Source organism: Pygocentrus nattereri, chromosome 15 (genome assembly GCF_015220715.1).
Source record: "Pygocentrus nattereri isolate fPygNat1 chromosome 15, fPygNat1.pri, whole genome shotgun sequence".
Taxonomy (NCBI): Eukaryota; Metazoa; Chordata; class Actinopteri; order Characiformes; family Serrasalmidae; genus Pygocentrus; species Pygocentrus nattereri.
The window spans coordinates 11,848,572-11,868,731 of NC_051225.1; the positions used below are offsets into that span (position 1 = coordinate 11,848,572).

Genomic DNA, 20,160 nt, shown 5'->3' on the forward strand with positions numbered 1-20,160 from the left:
TTTTATACAGCAATATTAAAGTATGCAATTTTATTTACGAACTTATTTGCAAAAGGATGGATAACGGTTTGTGCTCAAAAGCATTTGAGAATCGCAGACAGCATCCAAGCACGAATGCTTTTGGATCCTGACAACTCACGAAAACAGTAACAGAGTCAAACCAAGAATGCGAGATTAACAGATGCATGTAATGAACAAAAATAGAGCTGTATTCACACTGAATATCCAACAACCCATTCACCGCACTGCCAACACATGCAGATTAGGGGCAAATGGGTTGGCACAGTATAAACAAATTGCTTAAGATTTGAACCATTATCATCACACTGTGCCCTGTTTGACACAGATCAGTACGGCATTTCATGAACATTGACAACAACTCAACACATAGAAAACTAGGAGCCAGAGGAGGCTTTTGGTGCACTGGTATTGAAAATAAAGATATTTACAAACACTACAAAACTCAACATCAAATATTTTTACAGTGCCAAAAAATTCATAAAAAAATAAAATAAAAATACCTGTATTACACGCCTTAATAAGCCGTTTAACCCGATTCTGATCCTATGAATAATTACTAATGCCCATACTTTTTTTTGCTCCCTTTAGTTAAAAAAAAAAAAAATTATAAATGTAATATTACCAAAAAAATTGCTAACAACAAAAACAGGGAAAATATTCAACGGCATTCATACACAGTGAACTAATGTGGGAATGGTTTTTGAGTCTGCCACTGGAGACAAAGCTAGGGAGCCTCAACGAGACACTGAAGGAGGTGCGGTAGCTGATCACCAAGTCTCCTTTAAGTCCTCTGGGAGGGGAGAGGTTGGTGATTTGGAGTTCTGAGAGTCTGCGTTGGATGTCAGCGCTGCCCGCTCTTTGGTGCTGCAGCAGGGCTTGAAAAGACGAGGGTCGATAATTACCTCACCAAAACGCCCCTTGTAGACAATCCCACAGCACACTTTCTGCCTGTAAATAAACAGGAGGACGCATGAATGCAAATTCAGGTAACACCACAAACAAATCTGCTTTATTTCATTGCTCCGCTCATTACCTTTTCCAATAGGAGAGGTCGAGGAACGAGAAGCCAGCTGGGTTTGGACGCCTTTGCTTAGTCTCGATGTCTGAGCCATCATCAGACTGGTTACTGTGGCTGGGAGACTGAGAAGGAGACATGCTGGATGTAGTGCTGTGGGCATCAGAATCTAAGGTAGGGGGGAAAAAAAGGAGTGAAAAACTAAAGTAATCATATTTCACTGAACAGGTGCAACTTTGATTAATTACAAATGGTGTCCTATTGAATAGTGCGGCAGCACACCAAATCACTAGCAATAAAAAGGGAACTGCACCTTCTCCAATTCCACATGATTAAGTTGTTATAATGTAAATGTATTCATTCAGTCACTCAAGTCATTCAGAGTAGGCTAATGTAACATGCACCATTCTTTAGAAACTTAGAATTGTTATGGTGGCGATGGATGTGAGGTAGCACTGATAGCTACTTCACAGAAAGTAGCAGCTAATGCTTGAGACACTTTACACATGATAGAGGTAAATACCAGGTAGGCAGGCAAAGTGGACCCCAAAGAAGCCTTTTTGTCCAATTTAAAATCACTACTTTATATTTTACCATTAGCAAAATTAGATACAGAAATTTAAGACCTTTAGGTTAGCAAATACAATTTCAGCTAACAAATTGTGTGTAATATATATTATACACAGACCACTTTATTAGGTTTGATATTATTTGAGTTACTGTTGCCTTTCTATCATCTCGAACCAGTCTGTCCATTCTCCTCCGACCCCTCACATCATCAAGGCATTTCGGACAATCGATAATTTCACATCAAATCACCCTGAATGACTGACTTCAGAAACCTCTCAAGACAACACACTTGACACCCACTTTGTCGTTTAAATTTATGCAGCTTCTTCAGCTTGCTTTTTTTCTTCCCATCAATATTCTTCAATTTTTTGGGTTTTGTCAACTTGAAGCCAGGCCCTGCTCTTGCATCCACAACCTGTAGAGGAAGAAGAGGAAAAAAAAAACATCATCAAAATGAGAAAGAAAAGCAAAGTGTTGACTTTCATAATAAATACATGAATAAATAAAGAAATACACATACATGGTTCCAATTCTTCTTGGATCCCAGCGGCAATTTCTTCCATCTTTTCACGAGCAGCACGCAGGCATTGCAGATATCTCCAACCCTGTCCTCGGACAAACTGACAATAAAGAGTAATTACAAAACACTTGAGCGTTGGACTTGCAGTTATGAAATGATGAAATTTTAAAAAATGGCTTATGAAGACCAACATGCAGTCTGTGAAAGCCCCTCTGACCGGCTAGCAAAGAGTTAAACAGCGCTCTCACCCAAAGCAGAGTCGGAAGTTTTCCTCGTATCTGCTGCTGTCTGTAAACCGGGAGCTGGACGACTTGGTTTTACAGATACAGCAGCCCTCATGGCTGCGATAAATCTTGGATTTATGAAACCCAAACATCTCTCTTTGCTTCTGTAAATGAACATAAACAGGCATTAGAGCAGCCGAAACCCTCCGACTAGCACCGAGCTACATTTTAGGCGGGTGATGCCTTAAAGGGGGCGGTCACGCCACTCTGCCCGGCCGCTTGTCAAACCTTTATTTTCCAGTCTTCACCAAGACCTGTGACTAAAAACATACCATTTTCTTTGTCTGGAGAGAAAAAAACATCAGGAAAATTCGTTTTGTGGCGCTTCGCTGAGAAAATGTGGCGCGTTTGCAGCACTTGACCTACTTTAATCCTTCCCAACAGCTGCTTAACAACAACAGTGACGCCTTTAAAAACGCAGTGTTGGCTTATTTCAGACATTTCAAGTAGGGCTGGACAAAATTACAATTTGTCGTTTTCGTGACAAAATATGGCGCATTACAGCAGTTATATGGAACACTGTATGGATGTTGTAAGTACTCGTAGACTAACGTTAACTGCTTCATTATAAACAGAGCGAATAAAACAGTTTAAATGGATTTGGCGCAACACAGAATGCCAGATAAATAAAAATTATCGCTGTATTTATAGTTTTTGATAAATACTTAAACGTAGCACTGGTGGTTCTTTTCCCCTGTGTTGAAACTGAACCAATGTGTCTGGAAAAAAATATTACGACATAAATGTTCACAATAGGTTTTAAAGTATCGCGATATTATATTTTGGCCATACAGCCCGTTTCTGCTTTCGTTAATGTGTCGACAAACGCTGGAATATCGGGCTACATGGCAAGAGGCGCCAACATATTTAAACTACTGGGGTAGAAGAAAATGTCTGTACCCGCGAACCACAAAAACAAAAGCACTTTTAGATAAATTAAGGCAAAGCGTTTGTTTTTTAAGAGCTAAAAAGGCGAATTAGCCGAACGCAGCCCGCTATTTACTCTCCCAACTTTCTGAACGAGGCGGATCATAACGTCAGACTAAAGCGCGCGCATCTCGCACGCGAAGGTGTCCGTTTCTATGGAGCCGTTGTCGTTACTACGGACGAAAAAGCGACCGTAACCGCAACCGTGGCGCTCCTGTTTCTGGTCTAAAAGCAACTTAAAGGCGACTTAAAACTCAATTTGAAAGAAAACCTACGGCAAATAAAAGCACAGTCTTGATAACCAAACGTTAACGCGTTCTGTGTTCAGAGGTGGCCGAGACAAAAAAGGGGTGGGAGGTCGTCTTTCTTAAAACATTTATATCAAATTCGCCTCCAGATATGGTTGATTTCGAGTGGGGTTACTGACACGTCGAGTTAAAGCCGCTAGTAAAAGCTTTAACCTGACTCAGTCCGTTTCCCTTTATTCAAACTTTCGCCCATGGAGAGCGCCAAATCGCCCTCTCGGACTGAGTTGGCTATTGTTAGGGAATAGCTTAGCCTGTTAGCATGCCTGCCATGCCACGCTCCACATCCACGCTCCATTGTTGAATGTAAATAACGTCGCCGTGCGTGTGAAGCAAACGCGCGTTTCGCACGCAAATCCCTGCAAAACTTACACGCGTGAAACTCGGCCGCGCTGCACACATGTCACAAACTTTAAATAAGAGTTTACAACAACAAAAACAAAGCGCTTACCGTCGGAAACTTTGAATTCCGTTCGTTTTAGTCCTCCGCACTGCGCATGTCTCAGACTCGGGCTACGCTCAGATGAATGGGGGAGTAGCATTAGCGCACAAATACTGGAGCAAAATGGTGCGTCGCTCCGCCGGAACTCCATATTAGGAGTGGAGCGCCACGGTTTGAACAGCATTTCGACCAATCGGCGAAGCCTCTTTATTCCTTTTAAGAAAGTTGCATCTTGGGAGTTGTAGGGTAAAACGAAAACAAAAATGAACAGCATTTTGTATGTTGTTTTCTACTTTTTTCAGCTTTATTACTCGGAGTCTTGCAATTGCTTTGGAAAAGCACATATTCCAACAAAGCTCTCTAAACCAACAGAAACATGTTTTCATTACGGGACTAGACGAGGCAGGAGGACTAATTTTCCCAGACTGCATTGCCGCGTCTCTGTGTTTGTTTTGCAGCCGACTGCAAAGAGCGCGAACTGAGGAGCGGACTGGAGTCAGTCGGTTAAACGAAGCAGCTGCTTATTGAAATTTTAGACATTAAAAGCGTTTAACTGTCAAAGCACTGATGCAGTAAGTTAAAGGTACGACTGAGGCCCGCATAAATTAACAAAGAAGTCGGTTTTGCGCTGTTTAAAAGCTCCAAAGCCTTCATTGTTTGTATTAAACGTAAACCCTGCATTAGAGCGTTACCATTACGGTATTTTGTGCAGTATAAATATTAAGTTTATAAAAAATGCGTCCGATCCAAATAGCTGTAAAAGGGACTGTAAAGGTTATAATCATATTTAAATCACCGTAAAAAGCAATGTATCCATAGGCAGCAGTGATTTCTGCATTACTTCTCTAATATCTGTATTAGTACTCTGAATAGTAAAAACGACTCACAACACCAACATGGAATTATCACTTTTAATACATTTTATACACTGTACACTGTTGCTCACTTATTTAACACTACATTACACAGTTTTGTCTATAAATGTATCAAGAAACAAACAATGCTCATGCCAACTGTGTCTAGAGTGGTGGCGTAGGTTGCCACACATCTGAATGATATTGGCACATGAATGACAACCTCTAATGAGACCTGTCATCCAGACTAAAATATATGCTACACTTTAGAACAGTTGCAGAAAATCTCTGTTTTATCAATATATCCTACATCTAAGTAAGTGGTGGGTTTTTGGAGATTGCATAGCAGAAACAGATGAGCTGATTACGGGTTTTCATGGAGGCCAACAAACACTCAGTGTTGCTTTGTAATGTTCCTGGGCTATTAGCAAAGGCCAGTGTGCAGACCTGAGGGATAAAACAGATGAGGAATGTAGCGTTGCTTCTAAGCTGAGAGGAATAAATTGTTTAGAGGTATTCATGGGGATTGATAGAACAATTAAAATAAAAACAATTTTGGCTGTATAAATGCGTGGGCGATTATGGAAAGTCTTTTAAAAGTGTTATAGAGAGAAATGTCAATGTTTTTTTTCCTCCCTTTCTCATTCATAAAATACATTTGTGCATCATTTTACAAGACCTATCATCCATTCTAGTGGATTATATTCTAACCTCAATATGTGCTAATGGAGATTTGCATACTACGTTTGGGGAATGACAAAGTCCCCTGCCAATGCTTTAAAAACGAGCTTATTTCTTGCTATTTTTTAAATTAAAACATGAAGTTTCCATGAGTTATACTTATAAAGCATACTTCTACATCATTTGCTTTAAACTCTGCATTGTGACAGTATGGATTAGATAGACCACAGAGCAAGCAACTTGACAAACATATCAAAATAATACTGTTCTTCTTTGAAAATATATTACCAGTTTTTCTTCCGTGTTCTCCTTTTAAATATAGCCGTTGTCAGCAGTTCACAATAACAATGAAAATATTGAGCTTTCAATAAAACGGTATAGCACAAGTGGGTGTTTTTTTTTAACCTCTTGTGAAAAGTATGGATCATAATACAAAACATATCTTAAATGTCTAACAGCAACATCATCAAGGATAAAAATAATGACACATTTCGAAAAGGCTCATTGCACTTAATATATGGCAAACATGACAGTAGCTTTAATGTAAGCCAGGTTTAGTCCTTTTGTTCAAGTCTCTCCATGTAAAAAAACGAAATAGTCCATGGTCCCCGCTGATCTGCCTGGGTTAGGTCCTTCGTCGTCTTCCGAGGGGGAGGGGGAGGTTTTATATTCCGATCCCTTTGACTAGAGAGGCCTCCAGAGTAATGTTGAATTCTTGCAAAGTCTGTAAAACTCTGATCAAAGAGTTTACCAAAGAATGGTCTTTTAGTAGTGCTGTGTCCTCATACATCTGTGCTGTGATTGGACAGTCAGCCAGTAGGGCTATCCAGTGATGCAGCAGGTGATCTCTGCAGGAGGTGATAGAGAAACATGGGTGTCTAAATCATTTTAAAAAAACTTTTTTGTATTTTTAATGCCGTGCCGCCTGAGGGATCGAAGGTCACGGGCATTCAATGTTGGTTTTCTGCCTTGCTGCTTACTTGCAGAGATTTCTCCAGATTCTCTGTATCTTTTGATGATATTATGAACCATAGATGATGAAAGCCCTAAATCCCTTGCAATTGCACATTGTGAAATATTGTTCTTAAACTGTTGGACTATTTGCTCACGCAGATGTTCACCAAGTGGTGAGCCTCGCCACATCCTTGCTTGTGAACGACTGAGTCTTTCAGGGATGCTCCCTTTATACCCAATCATGACGCTCACCTGTTTCCAATTAACCTGTTCACCTGTGGAATGTTCCAAACAGGTGTTTTTTGAGCATTCCTCAACTTTCCCAGTCTTTTGTTGCCCCTGTCCCAACTTCTTTGGAACGTGTTGCAGGCATCACATTCAAAATGAGTGAATATTTGTAAAAAACAATAAAGTTTATCTGTTTGAACATTAAATATCTTGTCTTTCTAGTGAATTCAATTGAACATAGGTTGAAAAGGATTTGCAAATGATCATATTCTGTTTTTATTTATGTTTTACACAACGTCCCAACTTAATTGGAATTGGGGTTGTACTTGCGTGCAGCTGCTCAGCCATGGAAAGCCATTTCATGAAGCTAACAATGCACAGTTCTTGTGCTGATGTTGCTTCCAACTTTGAATTGAGTGATGCTACAGAGGATAGGTGACTGTTATGCTTTGTGTGTGTTGCAGCACTTGGCAATCCTGCTCTGAGTTTGCATACTCAACAGCTTTGTGGCTGAGCTGTTGTTTCTCCTAGATGCTTTAGTTTCACAATAATAGCACTTACAGCTGATTGGGGCAGATCTGACAGGGAAAAAAAATTTCACAAAATGACGTGTAAAAGGTGGTATCCTATGGTAGTGTCACATTTAAAGTCACTGAGCTCTTCAGTATGACCCATTCTACTGCCAATTTTTATGGAAATTGCATGGCTATGTTTATAAACCTGTTAGTAACGGGTGTTGCTGAAACACACAAACACAATAATTAGGAGGGGTATCTACATATATTTGGCCATATAGTGTATATTATGAATATTCCTAGTTACTCAGAATTAGCAGGGTGTAAAAAGAGACAGAGGATGAACATTAATGGAGTAGCCTTAAAGCAGTATAAAGCAGTATAGTATTTTAGAAATGTCTGTCTGACCTTCAGATGGCACAGTGAATACGTTTTATTGCTCTTTTAACAGCATACTCCAGCATATATCCATCTCATCTCTATCTGACGCATTGGTAGCATATGGTTATTTGGCATGGGTAATAATTTCTACTGAAAATCTGTTGGCTCAAACATGTACAACAGTGCTATACACTGTGATAAATTATGTCAACAGTACAAGGTATAAGGTAACAATTACTCTCCAATAGTATCCTACAAATGTGGCAAATAGAAATTAGTTTGAAATTCCTTAAAACAAGATTACTGACTTACCTAGCTCCAAGACACACAAGCATCTGGAACTTTCCATCTTTTCCAATATTTCTGGGTGTGCTGCTGATGGCACGCATGAAGCGACAGAAATGGCGCACCCTCGTCTGATAGTTCTCGTCCTGAGTCACCTGACTCTGCTCAGCACTCTCAAAGTAAACCTGCGCTTTTTCTGAAGAAGACACAAACATATTAACCATTTAACATAACCCTCTACAGAAATATTGGATCACATAGTCTAATTAAGGCTGAATAAAATAAATAAATAAGGCTGTTTATTACCCAGAAAATCCCAAATGAAGACATTCTTGAATAGGCGTGGTGACTTAAAGCCATGCTGGAACACCTGCTCCAAAGCCCACACCAGACCATACTCTCCGCAGAGCAGCAGAGTCAGACTACCCCTCTGAAATCAAACCGAGAGAGATATTCAGTATTGGTCATTGTGAGACTTTGTGAGACTTATAAAGTGTAATCAATGGAGCAGGGGTGCCCATACCTCCTTCTCTGGCTTATGGAAGTGTTTTACAATGCCATTGATTGCCTCCCCTACACCCTCTTGGATCTGACCTGTGTTCAGCTCTTGTAAAGACATGAAAAAGTGACAAATGATTTTTCATTGTACTTTCATGGTGAAGCTCTGTAACACTTGTCTTTTCATTTTGGTCTATTGCTGAGGTTACTTACTTGGTTTGCTGTTTGGAGAGATGGTGACAAATCGCCGCATCATCCCAGGGGATTGCTGCATGGGGGGAGTTCGGCACATTCTGTCCTCATTCTCCGTGCTAGCAGTCACCAGCTCACCCACCAGAATCCTCTCTAAACTGCCATCATCCACCCCTTTTCCCAGCCAGCGGCCACATGGGAACCTAAACACATGCACGAGTTTGTTGTTTCTTATCTCCAACATACAGTGACATTTGACCTATCAATGTTCTGCCGTTCTTTTGCACCAACTGTGACTAGGTTGACAAGTTTTGCAGTATGTTACCAAAAAAAAATCACATTCAAACTATAGAGAACTTTTAGCGAACAACAAGTTTAGCCAAAAAGAAAATTAAAAGTTATTAATGTATAATTCTGTATATTTTTTCTATGTGTCTAACACATCAGAATGTTAAGACAGACATAGATGAAGAGCTTTAGTTTTTTGTTGTCAAATAACATCCATTTGGTTTGGCGGCAAATTATAAGAGTACTACAGTAGCACTGTCCTGCATTTTAAACCGGGAACTTAATATTAACTAGAAACGATTTAAGCTAAATGGGTGTTTTCCAATATTTTGTAAAGAAGTTGCAACAAAAGTTGCTACAACAGAAAGCATTTTCAGGCGGAACATGGATGGTTCAATTATTGGAATGACTGGCAAATCGGATTATTTGTACTTACTTGTAAGTATGTCCTGTTATCCCATTACGGACCATGACGCACTCCACCAGCCACTTGGCATACAGTCCTGAGTTATCGTGGCCCATCTGCACTGTGGTCAACTTGCCCAGGTTCTGGCACTGGGGAGGGGTATAATAAACAACCATTAGGCTCCTGGTACAAGACTAATATGCATCACTCAACACACCTTCCTTCCAACCCCCTGCGTCCTGTTGGTTTAAAATCTAAAAAGGTGGTCCGCAAGTACATGCATATGGGCATTTTGGTATCTGCAACATAAGATAATTAGAACTGTGGAATCTGATAAAAAAATAATTTATACATTTTAACACTCCTTTTTATATGGTGTTCTTGAGAGCTGGCTAATGAATTACTGTAGCCTTAACCAATACCTGATAGTGTTAAATAAAAGCAACCTGCCATTACATGAGCCTGTGTAATTGTGCCCTTTAACTTTATTTCAGATAAAACAATTAAAGAAGCAGTTTAATGAAATGAGATATTATCCCTAACAGATTATATATGATATGGTTGTATGAAAAAGTCTTGGTCAAATTATGTAATTATCCCAAATCACATTACAAAATTTATATATTTGGTGAAAAATCTAAATGTGGCTTGTGCAAAGGTTATGGCACATTTTATAATTTATGTTTTATTTATTCTGTATGAAATGCCAAACAAATAGAAATTATGCACTAAAATTTACAGAAATATGCAATATTTAAGTTTGCTTTATGTAGATGTGTTAACTTACTTTCACAAAACGTACCTCGAATGGGGGCGTTCAAACTTTTGTATCTAGCTGCAGACGTTATATGTACATATTGACTATCAAAGACTGTCAGTGTCAGTTAACGATACAAAGCTCTTTGCTCACCAGATCAGGACAAGGTTGAGGTTGTGTATACCCTGTTAAAATAATGTGTGGACAATTAACCTTTAAAAAAAAAAAAAAAACAGCACCCTATGTTGTTACTCACTTCAAAAGTAATTTCCAAAGTGTTCTTAGGCACTTGGAGAACTCCAGTCTCGGCCAGTTCTCCAGAGACGCAGACCCAGGGGTTGGCTGTGAACATGGAGCCACCCAGCTTCTTACTGGGTATGATCACTACATGGTATGGAATCACTGCAACAATAACAAGACAGACAGGAGAGAAAAATGTAAACAGGACTCGGCTTCTATGTGTGCTTCCTCAGTCTCCTAGGACATGTGTATCTGGTGCTTGTGTTATATGTTGCCACTCACTGATTGTGGTGAAGACGTTGGTAAAACAGAAGTAGTCGACGGCGTTGAAAGACAAGAGGTGATAGAGAAACTGCTCCTTCTCGTCATCACAGCGCAGAAAAGCGTAGCGCTTATAGAGCTTCCTGCAGAAAAGGAAATGGAAAATGATATTTGAAATGCTCCCCGAAGAGAGTGGAAGTGGAAAGTGTTTTTGTGTTCATGCTGAAACGTGTTGTGCCAGAGATGCTCTTTCAAGTTGAGTGAAGACCTCTCAAAAGAATGCTACTACAAACTTGACCTAGTTTATCCTGCAGCTCTTATCAATAATAAAACACTTTTCATTTTTAATGGTGAATTGCTGCATCCAGAGATAATACTTCTGATATGTTCATTTATTATGGATACGCGTCTTTGCCGCATTACTTAAATGAAAATGGAATTTATATTTAAATATCATCAGGCCAAAAAAATAGAAGGGGGTCTTCACCAAAGCAAGAAGCATGGTAGCTAATGTAGATCTGAGAAATGCAAAGTGAAACTGTGCCTTACTTTGTGAGCTCATGGTCAGACAGCAGCTGCTTGAGGTGTCTGGACAGCAATTTCTTCTCCATGGAGAGTCGCACCCAGGCCCTGGCCTTCCCCACGTCTGTCTTAATCTCACTAATGTTCTGAATGTGCCTAGGAAAAAGCAAAAGAGTTGTCAACTGACACTGACAAACATGCCTTATACCCTATCCAGCATAACATCTTTCCAAAAGCTTTTTACTACATACAATTGAATATCTTTCACAGTTGTTCTCAACACCTGGGGACCCACTACTTGGCACGCTTCAATTTATTCTATACTTCAACGTTCAAATCCAGCTCATCAGGAAATTAAAAAGCCCTTTATGAGCTGCATTAAGTGCGATGAGTTAGGGGAAATTTTTAACAGTGCAGTTCATAAAGTCTCCAGGACAGGAACCTCTCATCCACCAGATATTAAGTCACCTGAATAAACTTAAGAAAACTCCTGAGTCTGTTCCATATGATCATGATAGTATTCTAACATGATGTATCTTGAACATATGGTGAACATGATTACAAATAATGCAGTCAGCATGAGTTACATAAACAATTAACAATTAACTACTGATTATTTTGATAGTTTACTGGTCAAACAATAAGAGTGGATTTTACTAAGACAACAAACCATGAATACCCTTTAAAATATAAAAAAAAAAGTTTACTGGAGAACTAAAAAGACAAGATAGCCATTAAAAAATAGTCTTAATCCATGAAGACTTCTAATTATGGCCACAGCATTCAGTGCTGGGTATTAGACACTGAAATCTGTTAATAAGTGTTTTTTTGAAGCCATGAATTTATAGTTCATCAGTAACATAGTGTATGTATTTTCATTGCAATTAAATGTTGAATATATTTTTCCATCTCAAATGCTTAAATATAGTTGTATTTTTTGTAAGTGAAAAGGGAGTGTGGATTATTTTACACTTTCTTCAGCACTATTTGTCTTTTTTTGCTGAGTTTTTCCCCTCTACATTAAAATTAGCAAATAAACAGCAAGTGTGCAACATGCAGATGCTCTCTGTAGAGGATATGTACTTATTTTCACTTAGAAAATCAAGAAGATATGTAATTTGACAAGGAGCGCTCAAACTTTTGCATACAAATGTATCTGTTTGTACATTAACAGTACCTCAATACATTTAATGCAAAAAGAATTATTTAAAAATGTAATAATTTAACAGCATCCTTGACCTTTGCCATACACAACACAAATTATTTAGCCATAAAAATAATAAATAATGTAGTGTCACATTAAGTAACATGATGAGGAAATAATATATATATATATATATATATATATATATATATATATATATATATATATATATATATATATATAATATGAAGTCTTCACGAAAGCCACATTCAAAAGCTGATAGTTTAGGTTGTTTTTAACATTGGTAATTTGACACCAGAATTCCATACTTTAAAGATTTTAACATATTATGTACACCCCATCACACAAAACAGACAGAGAAAGCAGATTTTAGTGTTATTTGTGTAATTAAAAAAATTTGTGTTTAAAAACTGATGTTAGGAAGCAGAAGCTTAGTAACAGACAGTGTGGCAGCCAGTTTAGCCTGAAACAGTCCGCCCAGTCACATTCCACTCCATCACAGGATGATCAACAAAGCATATAATTAGACCAGCATGGCTAAAACGTTTGTAAATACGTGTCCATCAGGCTGTTTCTCAGTGCACGATAGACCAGAAGGACAGTGTACACGTTATCACCATGCAAACTGCCACCCGATCATTGTCAGTTTTTCACAGGGGTGCATTTTATCATGACAGCCCTTATTGCAAATACTGATACAACTGCTTAGCAGGTAACAGCATGATCAGAATGAGGAGAGAGTACATAAACACGTGCTAGGAGTATCTCCCCAGTCTCTTGTTATGCATTCCTCCACTGGGGCAGCAGTTAGAAGTGAAGCTCCAGGAGAGAAAAGGAGGGCAGCAGGAGGAGCAGCTCTGGGCCCAGACTCCCTGCTGCATCAGCCAGCCTGCTGTCATCGCTCCGAGCCACTATCATGGCAGCCCTGTCCAGACACATTCCCTTCCACTCCAGCTCTGCCACTGAGCACTGTCTGCTCACCCTCTCTAAGTGCTGCCCCTCCCCCTGAGGCAAAATAACCCCATTTCTCCACAAACACCCCCCCTCTCTGAATCTACTCTCAAAGCTACCGCATACAAACCAGCAAGAAACAGTGATGAGGAGGGTGCATGTGGAACCACATAATTCAAGCTGTTAACATGCACGACTCTCGTCTAATAATAATCCATCTGTCAATATGTGATGCTGTTTGACCAACAGACAGCTGACTGGGGCTGTTTCATTAAATGTTTGTTGTTATAAATGTCTACAGAAGTCTTTTCTCAGTCTATCGTGGACATCAGTAATTTAGAACTGCAAGTGTCATTTAAACATTACAAATATCCTATAAAATGACACAATTAGTGTATAGTAAATGCATAAAATGCAACGTAACCAGTGCAATCTGCAGCAGACTTCAGGTTTTTCTATCTAAAATGCACACAGTTACAGACGTGGGTGTTCTTTTCACAAGGATACATGCGCTTTGACAAGGATACATGCGCTCAGTTACTTTCACATTTACCTCCTTTTTTTACCTACTTTTACACACAATGTAAAAGGCAAGGGATATTTTCAAATTACATCAAAAACTGAAAAAGCTTTTGTTCCGACAGCAACAATATAATCTTCGCATATAGTACTGTGCAAAAGTCCTAGGCATCTAAGCACATGACGTTCTATTTTACACCATTTATTTTGGCAATAATTTGCTTGTAAAATTATAATATATCATTGGAGTAAATGCAAATAGACAAATACAGTAAACAATTAAGAATTTCTTTTTTCAAATAAGTAATTATCTTATCTTTTGAGCTATTCTGAAGGACAAAGTTTGGTACTTATTTGTACTTACTGTTATGTGTTTTTTCTGAGCATATAAATGCTTCCTGCCCAGATAAACAGCTTTTTAAATCAAATTTTCTAAGGCACCTAAAACATTTTGCACAGTACTGTATATTTTTGAAATTCTGAATCAAATTACATGAAAATTGATGTTTACTGTCTATATGTATCCCAATTAAAGCAATCAAAAACTTTACTTCATCTCTATTTCTTTATGATTGACTGGTTTATTATTTGAATTGTAACCAATCAGGTCACTGAAGTTTGGCCAAAAATAAGTTCTATGTTTCACTTGCAAAATTACCGTTTGGCCGTTATTAGCAGCAGCTCATGCTGCATGAACCATATGAGTGTCTAAAAGGAGTCAAACACTGAACCAGGCAGCTTATGAGAACAGTACAGTGCTGATGCGCTGCTAGAAGAAGAGAAAAGTGTGCTCTGGTGTTAAATTTCCTCATTTGGTGTAGAGCATCGTAAAAATGTATTCCCATCAGTGGTGAATACTTATAAGCAGACCAAATCTTGTGATTTTTGGTGGTCTATGGTCCAGGTGTTTGGTGCACAACTGAATAGTTTTCACACCTGTCAACATAGACCATGCTAAAGAAAAGGTCTGAGTAGTCACCACCAAAGAAGATGTGAAAAGCACCCAAACATTCTGATATAAATTAGAACCTTATGCTTTGAAACTGTGACCATCTTCACAGACTCTATTAGTAACTCACTCAGGTAAACTAGAATCTGGCTCGTCAGTGAGAGCTGCTGACCATGCTTAAAGCAGAGATGTGTTGTGTTTATGCTGAGTGTGACTGCAGACGGGGTGAGCTCAGGGCACAGCTGCACGCTACAGGCTTCCCGCACTCTGATGTCTCACCAGAGGGCTCAGCAGGGGGGCTTCTGCTAATTAGACTGGAAGTAATGTGCCGACATGCACGCGCACAACCCCTCTCCGTCTTCTTCACGCAATGTAAGGAGTCGACCTTTACTCAGACTCAAGAGGACCGGACTGACACAGATAACTCCATATTCCAAATATATCAACAGTCTGCTTACAATTCCTATACACATATATACTATATACTATATACCTATATACTATACACAAGAGCATCAACAAGCGTATTTGTGAAATACATGTGGAAGTGCTTTTGATCTCAAAGGTGAAATGACAACTTACTAATCAGCACTAGAATAACATCACTATTAGCGTAACTTATGTTTACCTTAAATTTAAATATTAAAATCAAATAATATTAAACATAGTAACTAAAATGTGTTCTAAATCCAATCTGCATTAACAAGCATGCCTTTTCCTAACTGGTAGAGATGAAAAAACAGACCTGTTTTTCTTTTGTTGGCCACAAGATGGCAGCAACCTCACAAATTCCAGAATCTTTGCTATGAAAACAGCTGCAGGGGATTTTTTAGATCCTGGCCACAGGTGAAATGTGAGAAACGCCACACATAAAGGAAAATTCTCCTGATTTTTTCTAGGTGTCAACGCCCCTATAATACAAGATTTGTCCAGAACAAAACACCACACTTCCAGATTTGGCTCACAAATCAGCAACCTCATAAATTTTACCATCTCTCAGAAAATGTAATCTTGCAGAATTTCTTGTGAACTAACAGGACTTTTCAAAACAAACATGTCAGACAACAGAAAGATACAGATCACTGAACCAGTTATATGTGGATTGTTATTCTTCCATTCAGCTTGACTCTCGCTGGTTAAAGTGTTCCTCACATGACATCAACACAGCGTTTCATCTGCATTCCCCACATGCTACAGGATAATGAGTGGCAAATACTGGGTTTAAACTAAATATAAATATTAAACTAAATATAATATAATAATTAAATGTTAAGTTTAATATTTGCGATTTGAAATTGGGCTGGTCATGACTGGACTTCAAGCATATTGAAGGGGTAGGATTGGATTATACACACAAGATAATTAAATAGAATAAATCGATTAAGACCTTTGTGAAATCAGGGCATCTATTGTGGTTGTCAGGAAAGGTATATCAGCCTTAAAATCATTTCAAATATCCTGTAGTATCCAGTATTTGTGCATTATAATATTTGTACAACCAGACAAAAGGCCTCAGACATAAGGCAATGTCGTTAATGATGGCATGAAGTAATTCAATGGCAGGAATCGCCAAGCTGGGAAACTAAAAGACAGCTAGAGAGGATTAAACTAACATTTAACAGCTCTTTGAATATGGTGGGTAAAAAAACATAATGCACATTTGCATTTCTGTACAGCTTATCCCCATGGTTAGTTATATTATGAAAATTCATAAACATACTACAATATGGTATTCCAAAGGCATATAGAGCTGAATTCCCCTTATAATGATGGAAGACACCTCCATTTTAATACATAAAGTACATGGGCATGTCTTTGGAAATTACTAATTGCGTGTCACACTCAGTGATATAACTAACTATAACTAGGCTGGTGATAGAACTAAAATACTGTGCTAATTATTTTTAGATATCGCCCAGGCCTACCAGGCAACCATAAGCTTTCTGAGACTGACCTCATGTCCTGGATGAGGGAGATTTTCAGAGGGGGCATAGCACAGCCAGCATCTGACTTCCGCCTCTCTGTGTCATGGATGATACCTGGCAAAACAAAAGAGAGAGAAGGTCAAGCTGACAAACCCTGAAATATCCCCAAAAGAATAAGGCACTACTGAAGCAAATTGACTACAATCTTACCAGGAGGGCCTAAGCCAGCCGGTGTGGCATCCCTCTTCTCTTTGCTCTCCTGATAATGCAGCAAGTGCGACCACAAGGCTGATTTTCCCTGTCAAGGAGGAGACAACTCAAGCTTGCATAAAGCCAAATCACAAATGCAGTTCTTATTTTATAATTTGACCACACAGTGGCACTGAATACTGCATTACTGTAGAACCTGCTGTTGGTAAATTTGTATTTGATCTTTTTTTGTGAGAGAACAACTGATTTCTCTAACCACAGATCTCTGCAAAGCTACTGATTGCCATCTCAACACAAATATAATATCATTGGTCAGGACTGCCAATATTATACTGATAATACTGCCAAATCACTAAAGCCCAGTAACAACACTGTGTGCATGTTCTTGGTATACCTGTTTGACCTGCAGGCCGTGGCTCCAGATTCTCTCCAGCAGGTCACAGAGGCTGGCGATGAGTGTGTTCTCCTCCACGCCGGTGATACTGACCTCTCCATGGCCCAGCTCTACCGCCTCCCTGCCCATCTTCTCCACCAGCATGCGCTTGGTCTGAGTAAGGGACAGCCACAGGTCACATAATCAGACTGCATATGTGTCTCAGTGTATTTGAAGCACTGTATGTTAACAGCTCAATTAAAATCACTGAGCACTACAGCCCCAACAATATACTATTTTCCTGATAAAATCAGCTCTTATTCAGGTTAACAGAATTTTTAGCATCAGTAAAAATCCATCTTCACTGAAAGTTATATAAGAACTACAACCAGCAACACAATGCTATTGTGAAAAACAAAATATCCTGTCAGGTGTCAAGGGAACTCTTGTTCGAGAGTGTGAAGAAGGGGGCAGGATTAGGCTGAACCAGCAGGCTAAGTAACTGATGATATTCATCTGTGCCTTGTTTCTATCAGCCTACTTATAGTCATCTCTTCCCCCAGTAGAAGGCAGAGCCCAGAGAAATAGACCTGTGAAGGTGTGAGAGCAGAGCCAAGGAGACCTAAGCTGAGCTGAACTAAAGAAAAGAAAGAAAGGACTGAAAAGTCCCAGTGAGCGTCTTGTCTTAATTTGTCTCTGGGCTGAAAAGCTGAGTGGTTTTTGAGTTGTGTAAATAAAAAAAGCTCTCCACACCTGCGTCCTCCCTCTACCCATCTATAAAGTCGTTTAGAGTTCATGTTTTTTCCCTCTTTAAGGTTAGGTTTAAACGTAAAGTTCTGTGTTAATTATATATGTGTATCTTTTTCTAGTTATATTACTTGAGACTTGATGGGTTTCTGCTGTTTATGTGCGTTTAAAGGGATCCTTTATATCCAACATTTCTTGCATTTCATTTATCTCCCCGAGGTCCACATTTGACTAGATAAATAATTTTCACATTCAACTCTTTTCAACTGAATAGACAGATATAACAAAATAATGGATGTAATGATATAAATTAATAAAATGTAAAACTAGTAAAATTAATTCAAAATTAATTAACAATTAATTAAAAACAGGCTCTTTGTGCGGCTTAGTTTTCATATATATGGATTGCACGGACTGAAAAGGGAATAGTATGTTTTAAAAAACTATGTTTTGATAACTGGGAACTGTCAATTAGTTGCAATCAAATCAAGTGACAGCACTGTTGAAATAAAATACAAGAGTCTTTCATTTTTGACCATAGAGCTTCTTAAAATCAGTACTGGAAAACTTTCATATTGGTCAGTCCCCGTCAGGCACAGTTAAATAGATAAGCCTTCCTGGACCTCCAATCTAAAACACTGCATGGCTCTTCACAATGTTAAATCAGTAACTATACCTTATTCCTGCACTCCTTCAGTAGGCCCTCCACAAACTTCCAGTTCGTCTGGGCGATAACAGAGGGGGACAGATTGGAAAGCTTGGGCTGGCGAATGGTGGTGCCCAAGTTCCTGGCCTCCTGGATGTACTTCTGTAATCACAGAGTGAAAATGTGAGAGAGTGTACGCTGCTGTAAAGAGTGTGCTCTAAACACTGTAGGAGACGCAATCACATTCACAAGGATCTACAAAACACCACACAAAACGGTGAATGGCTATCATCTTTCTTAAAAAAGAAAAACTGCTTTCTTCAAATTATTCTTGTTCCAGTAGTTTCAATAAAAACGCCTTTAGATAAACTCTAATGAAGCAACTTCTCACAACAAGCATAGCCACTGCTGCTGAACTTCTGCTTTGGGCCGTTTGACTGTTTTCACACATGTAAACAAGCAATTAAAACGGTAATTCATTCTTTAAATTTTTTATATGAAGTTTTTTTGGGTCTTATTATTGCTGAATTGTCATTTACTGTTTCTACCACACCCAACACTATTGTTTCCAACACTTCTTGCAAAAGCACAAATCAAGCGACTACACTAGCGTGGCAATAAATATACTACACTGTGCTACTTCTTTAAAAAGATGGTTCTTGAAGGGTTCTTTAGTAAAGGAAATGGTTCTATTTAGAACTATGAGTTGTATATAAAACCATTTCATGCTTAAGTGGTTCTTTGAATGAAGAAATGGTTCTGATTGATGGAGAATGTGTTGTATATGGCTCTGTATAGAACCATTTTGATAAATTCTATATAGCACCAAAAAGGGTTCTTTTATTGTTACAGTGTCAAGCTTGTAACAACAAAAAGACACAATCTCCATCAATCTAAAGAACCATTGCAAAGAACCATTTAAGCACTTTATTAAAGTACCCTTAATCTTTTCAAAGTACTACTGTACTTTAAATTCATAATTTTTGCAGAGAATAGTGGCAGGACCAGCAAACAGCTCCTAATTCTACATGTCTACTCTAGATTCTCTAGGTTATTAACTGTCAATGATAAAAGTTTTGAGTTCTTTTGATTACAGTGTGAAGTCAACTTCTCCAATAAATGGCTAAACTGTGGTCAGCAGATACTATGCAACTGCAGGGTGCATAGCTGCTTGTTAATTGTTGTGAAACTGGTCACCAGTAACAGTGCAGTTGCTAAAGCAGGGAAAGCCCATTATGTCAGGATCATCACAGCAAGTTCACAGCATCTGACAGACCAGCACATACCGCGTCCACCTTGACAGACTTTATACATGGTCTGAAGGACTGCGAGAACCAGTAGTAGTCCAGAGCCACCAGCAGCTGGAGCTCAGGAAACAGACACTCCAGATGCTAACAGAGTGTATGTGTGTGTGTGTACGTGTGTGTGTGTGTGTGTGATTGTGGAAGGACGGGGTCATACAAGAAAGAAAAAGGGAAGAAGAAAGGAGGTCCAGGCAAAAAGTGGAGAAAAAACAACCAAAAACAATT

At 38.8% G+C, this 20,160-nt stretch overlaps 2 protein-coding genes across 6 annotated transcripts in view; both read right to left on the reverse strand.

The window, feature by feature from the left end:
• sinhcafl (SIN3-HDAC complex associated factor, like) lies at positions 1–4,168 on the reverse strand. Its single transcript, XM_017685764.2, has 6 exons — positions 4,094–4,168; positions 2,375–2,514; positions 2,127–2,226; positions 1,907–2,021; positions 1,055–1,205; positions 1–969 (listed from the first exon to the last, which is right to left on the reverse strand). The coding sequence occupies exons 2-6, from the start codon at positions 2,500–2,502 to the stop codon at positions 789–791; spliced, it is 675 nt and encodes a 224-aa protein (XP_017541253.1). The 5' UTR covers positions 2,503–2,514; positions 4,094–4,168; the 3' UTR covers positions 1–788.
• An 813-nt stretch (positions 4,169–4,981) lies between these two features.
• The window catches only part of dennd5a (DENN/MADD domain containing 5A), a 63,188-nt gene continuing 48,009 nt past the window's right edge, over positions 4,982–20,160 (reverse strand). For 3 of the 5 annotated variants that reach the window (XM_037545334.1, XM_037545335.1, XM_017685761.2), the window contains 13 exons: positions 18,662–18,793; positions 17,260–17,412; positions 16,866–16,953; positions 16,685–16,769; positions 11,174–11,302; positions 10,646–10,767; positions 10,380–10,525; positions 9,397–9,515; positions 8,694–8,875; positions 8,506–8,588; positions 8,289–8,412; positions 8,010–8,178; positions 6,284–6,467 (listed from right to left, as the gene is read on the reverse strand). In XM_037545334.1, coding sequence (XP_037401231.1) covers positions 6,284–6,467; positions 8,010–8,178; positions 8,289–8,412; positions 8,506–8,588; positions 8,694–8,875; positions 9,397–9,515; positions 10,380–10,525; positions 10,646–10,767; positions 11,174–11,302; positions 16,685–16,769; positions 16,866–16,953; positions 17,260–17,412; positions 18,662–18,793 — 1,716 coding nt within the window. Of the gene's footprint in view, positions 6,468–8,009; positions 8,179–8,288; positions 8,413–8,505; positions 8,589–8,693; positions 8,876–9,396; positions 9,516–10,379; positions 10,526–10,645; positions 10,768–11,173; positions 11,303–16,684; positions 16,770–16,865; positions 16,954–17,259; positions 17,413–18,661; positions 18,794–19,917; positions 20,023–20,160 lie in introns of all 5 variants that reach the window. The other 2 variants (XM_017685759.2, XM_017685760.2) reach the window with 2 other exon arrangements.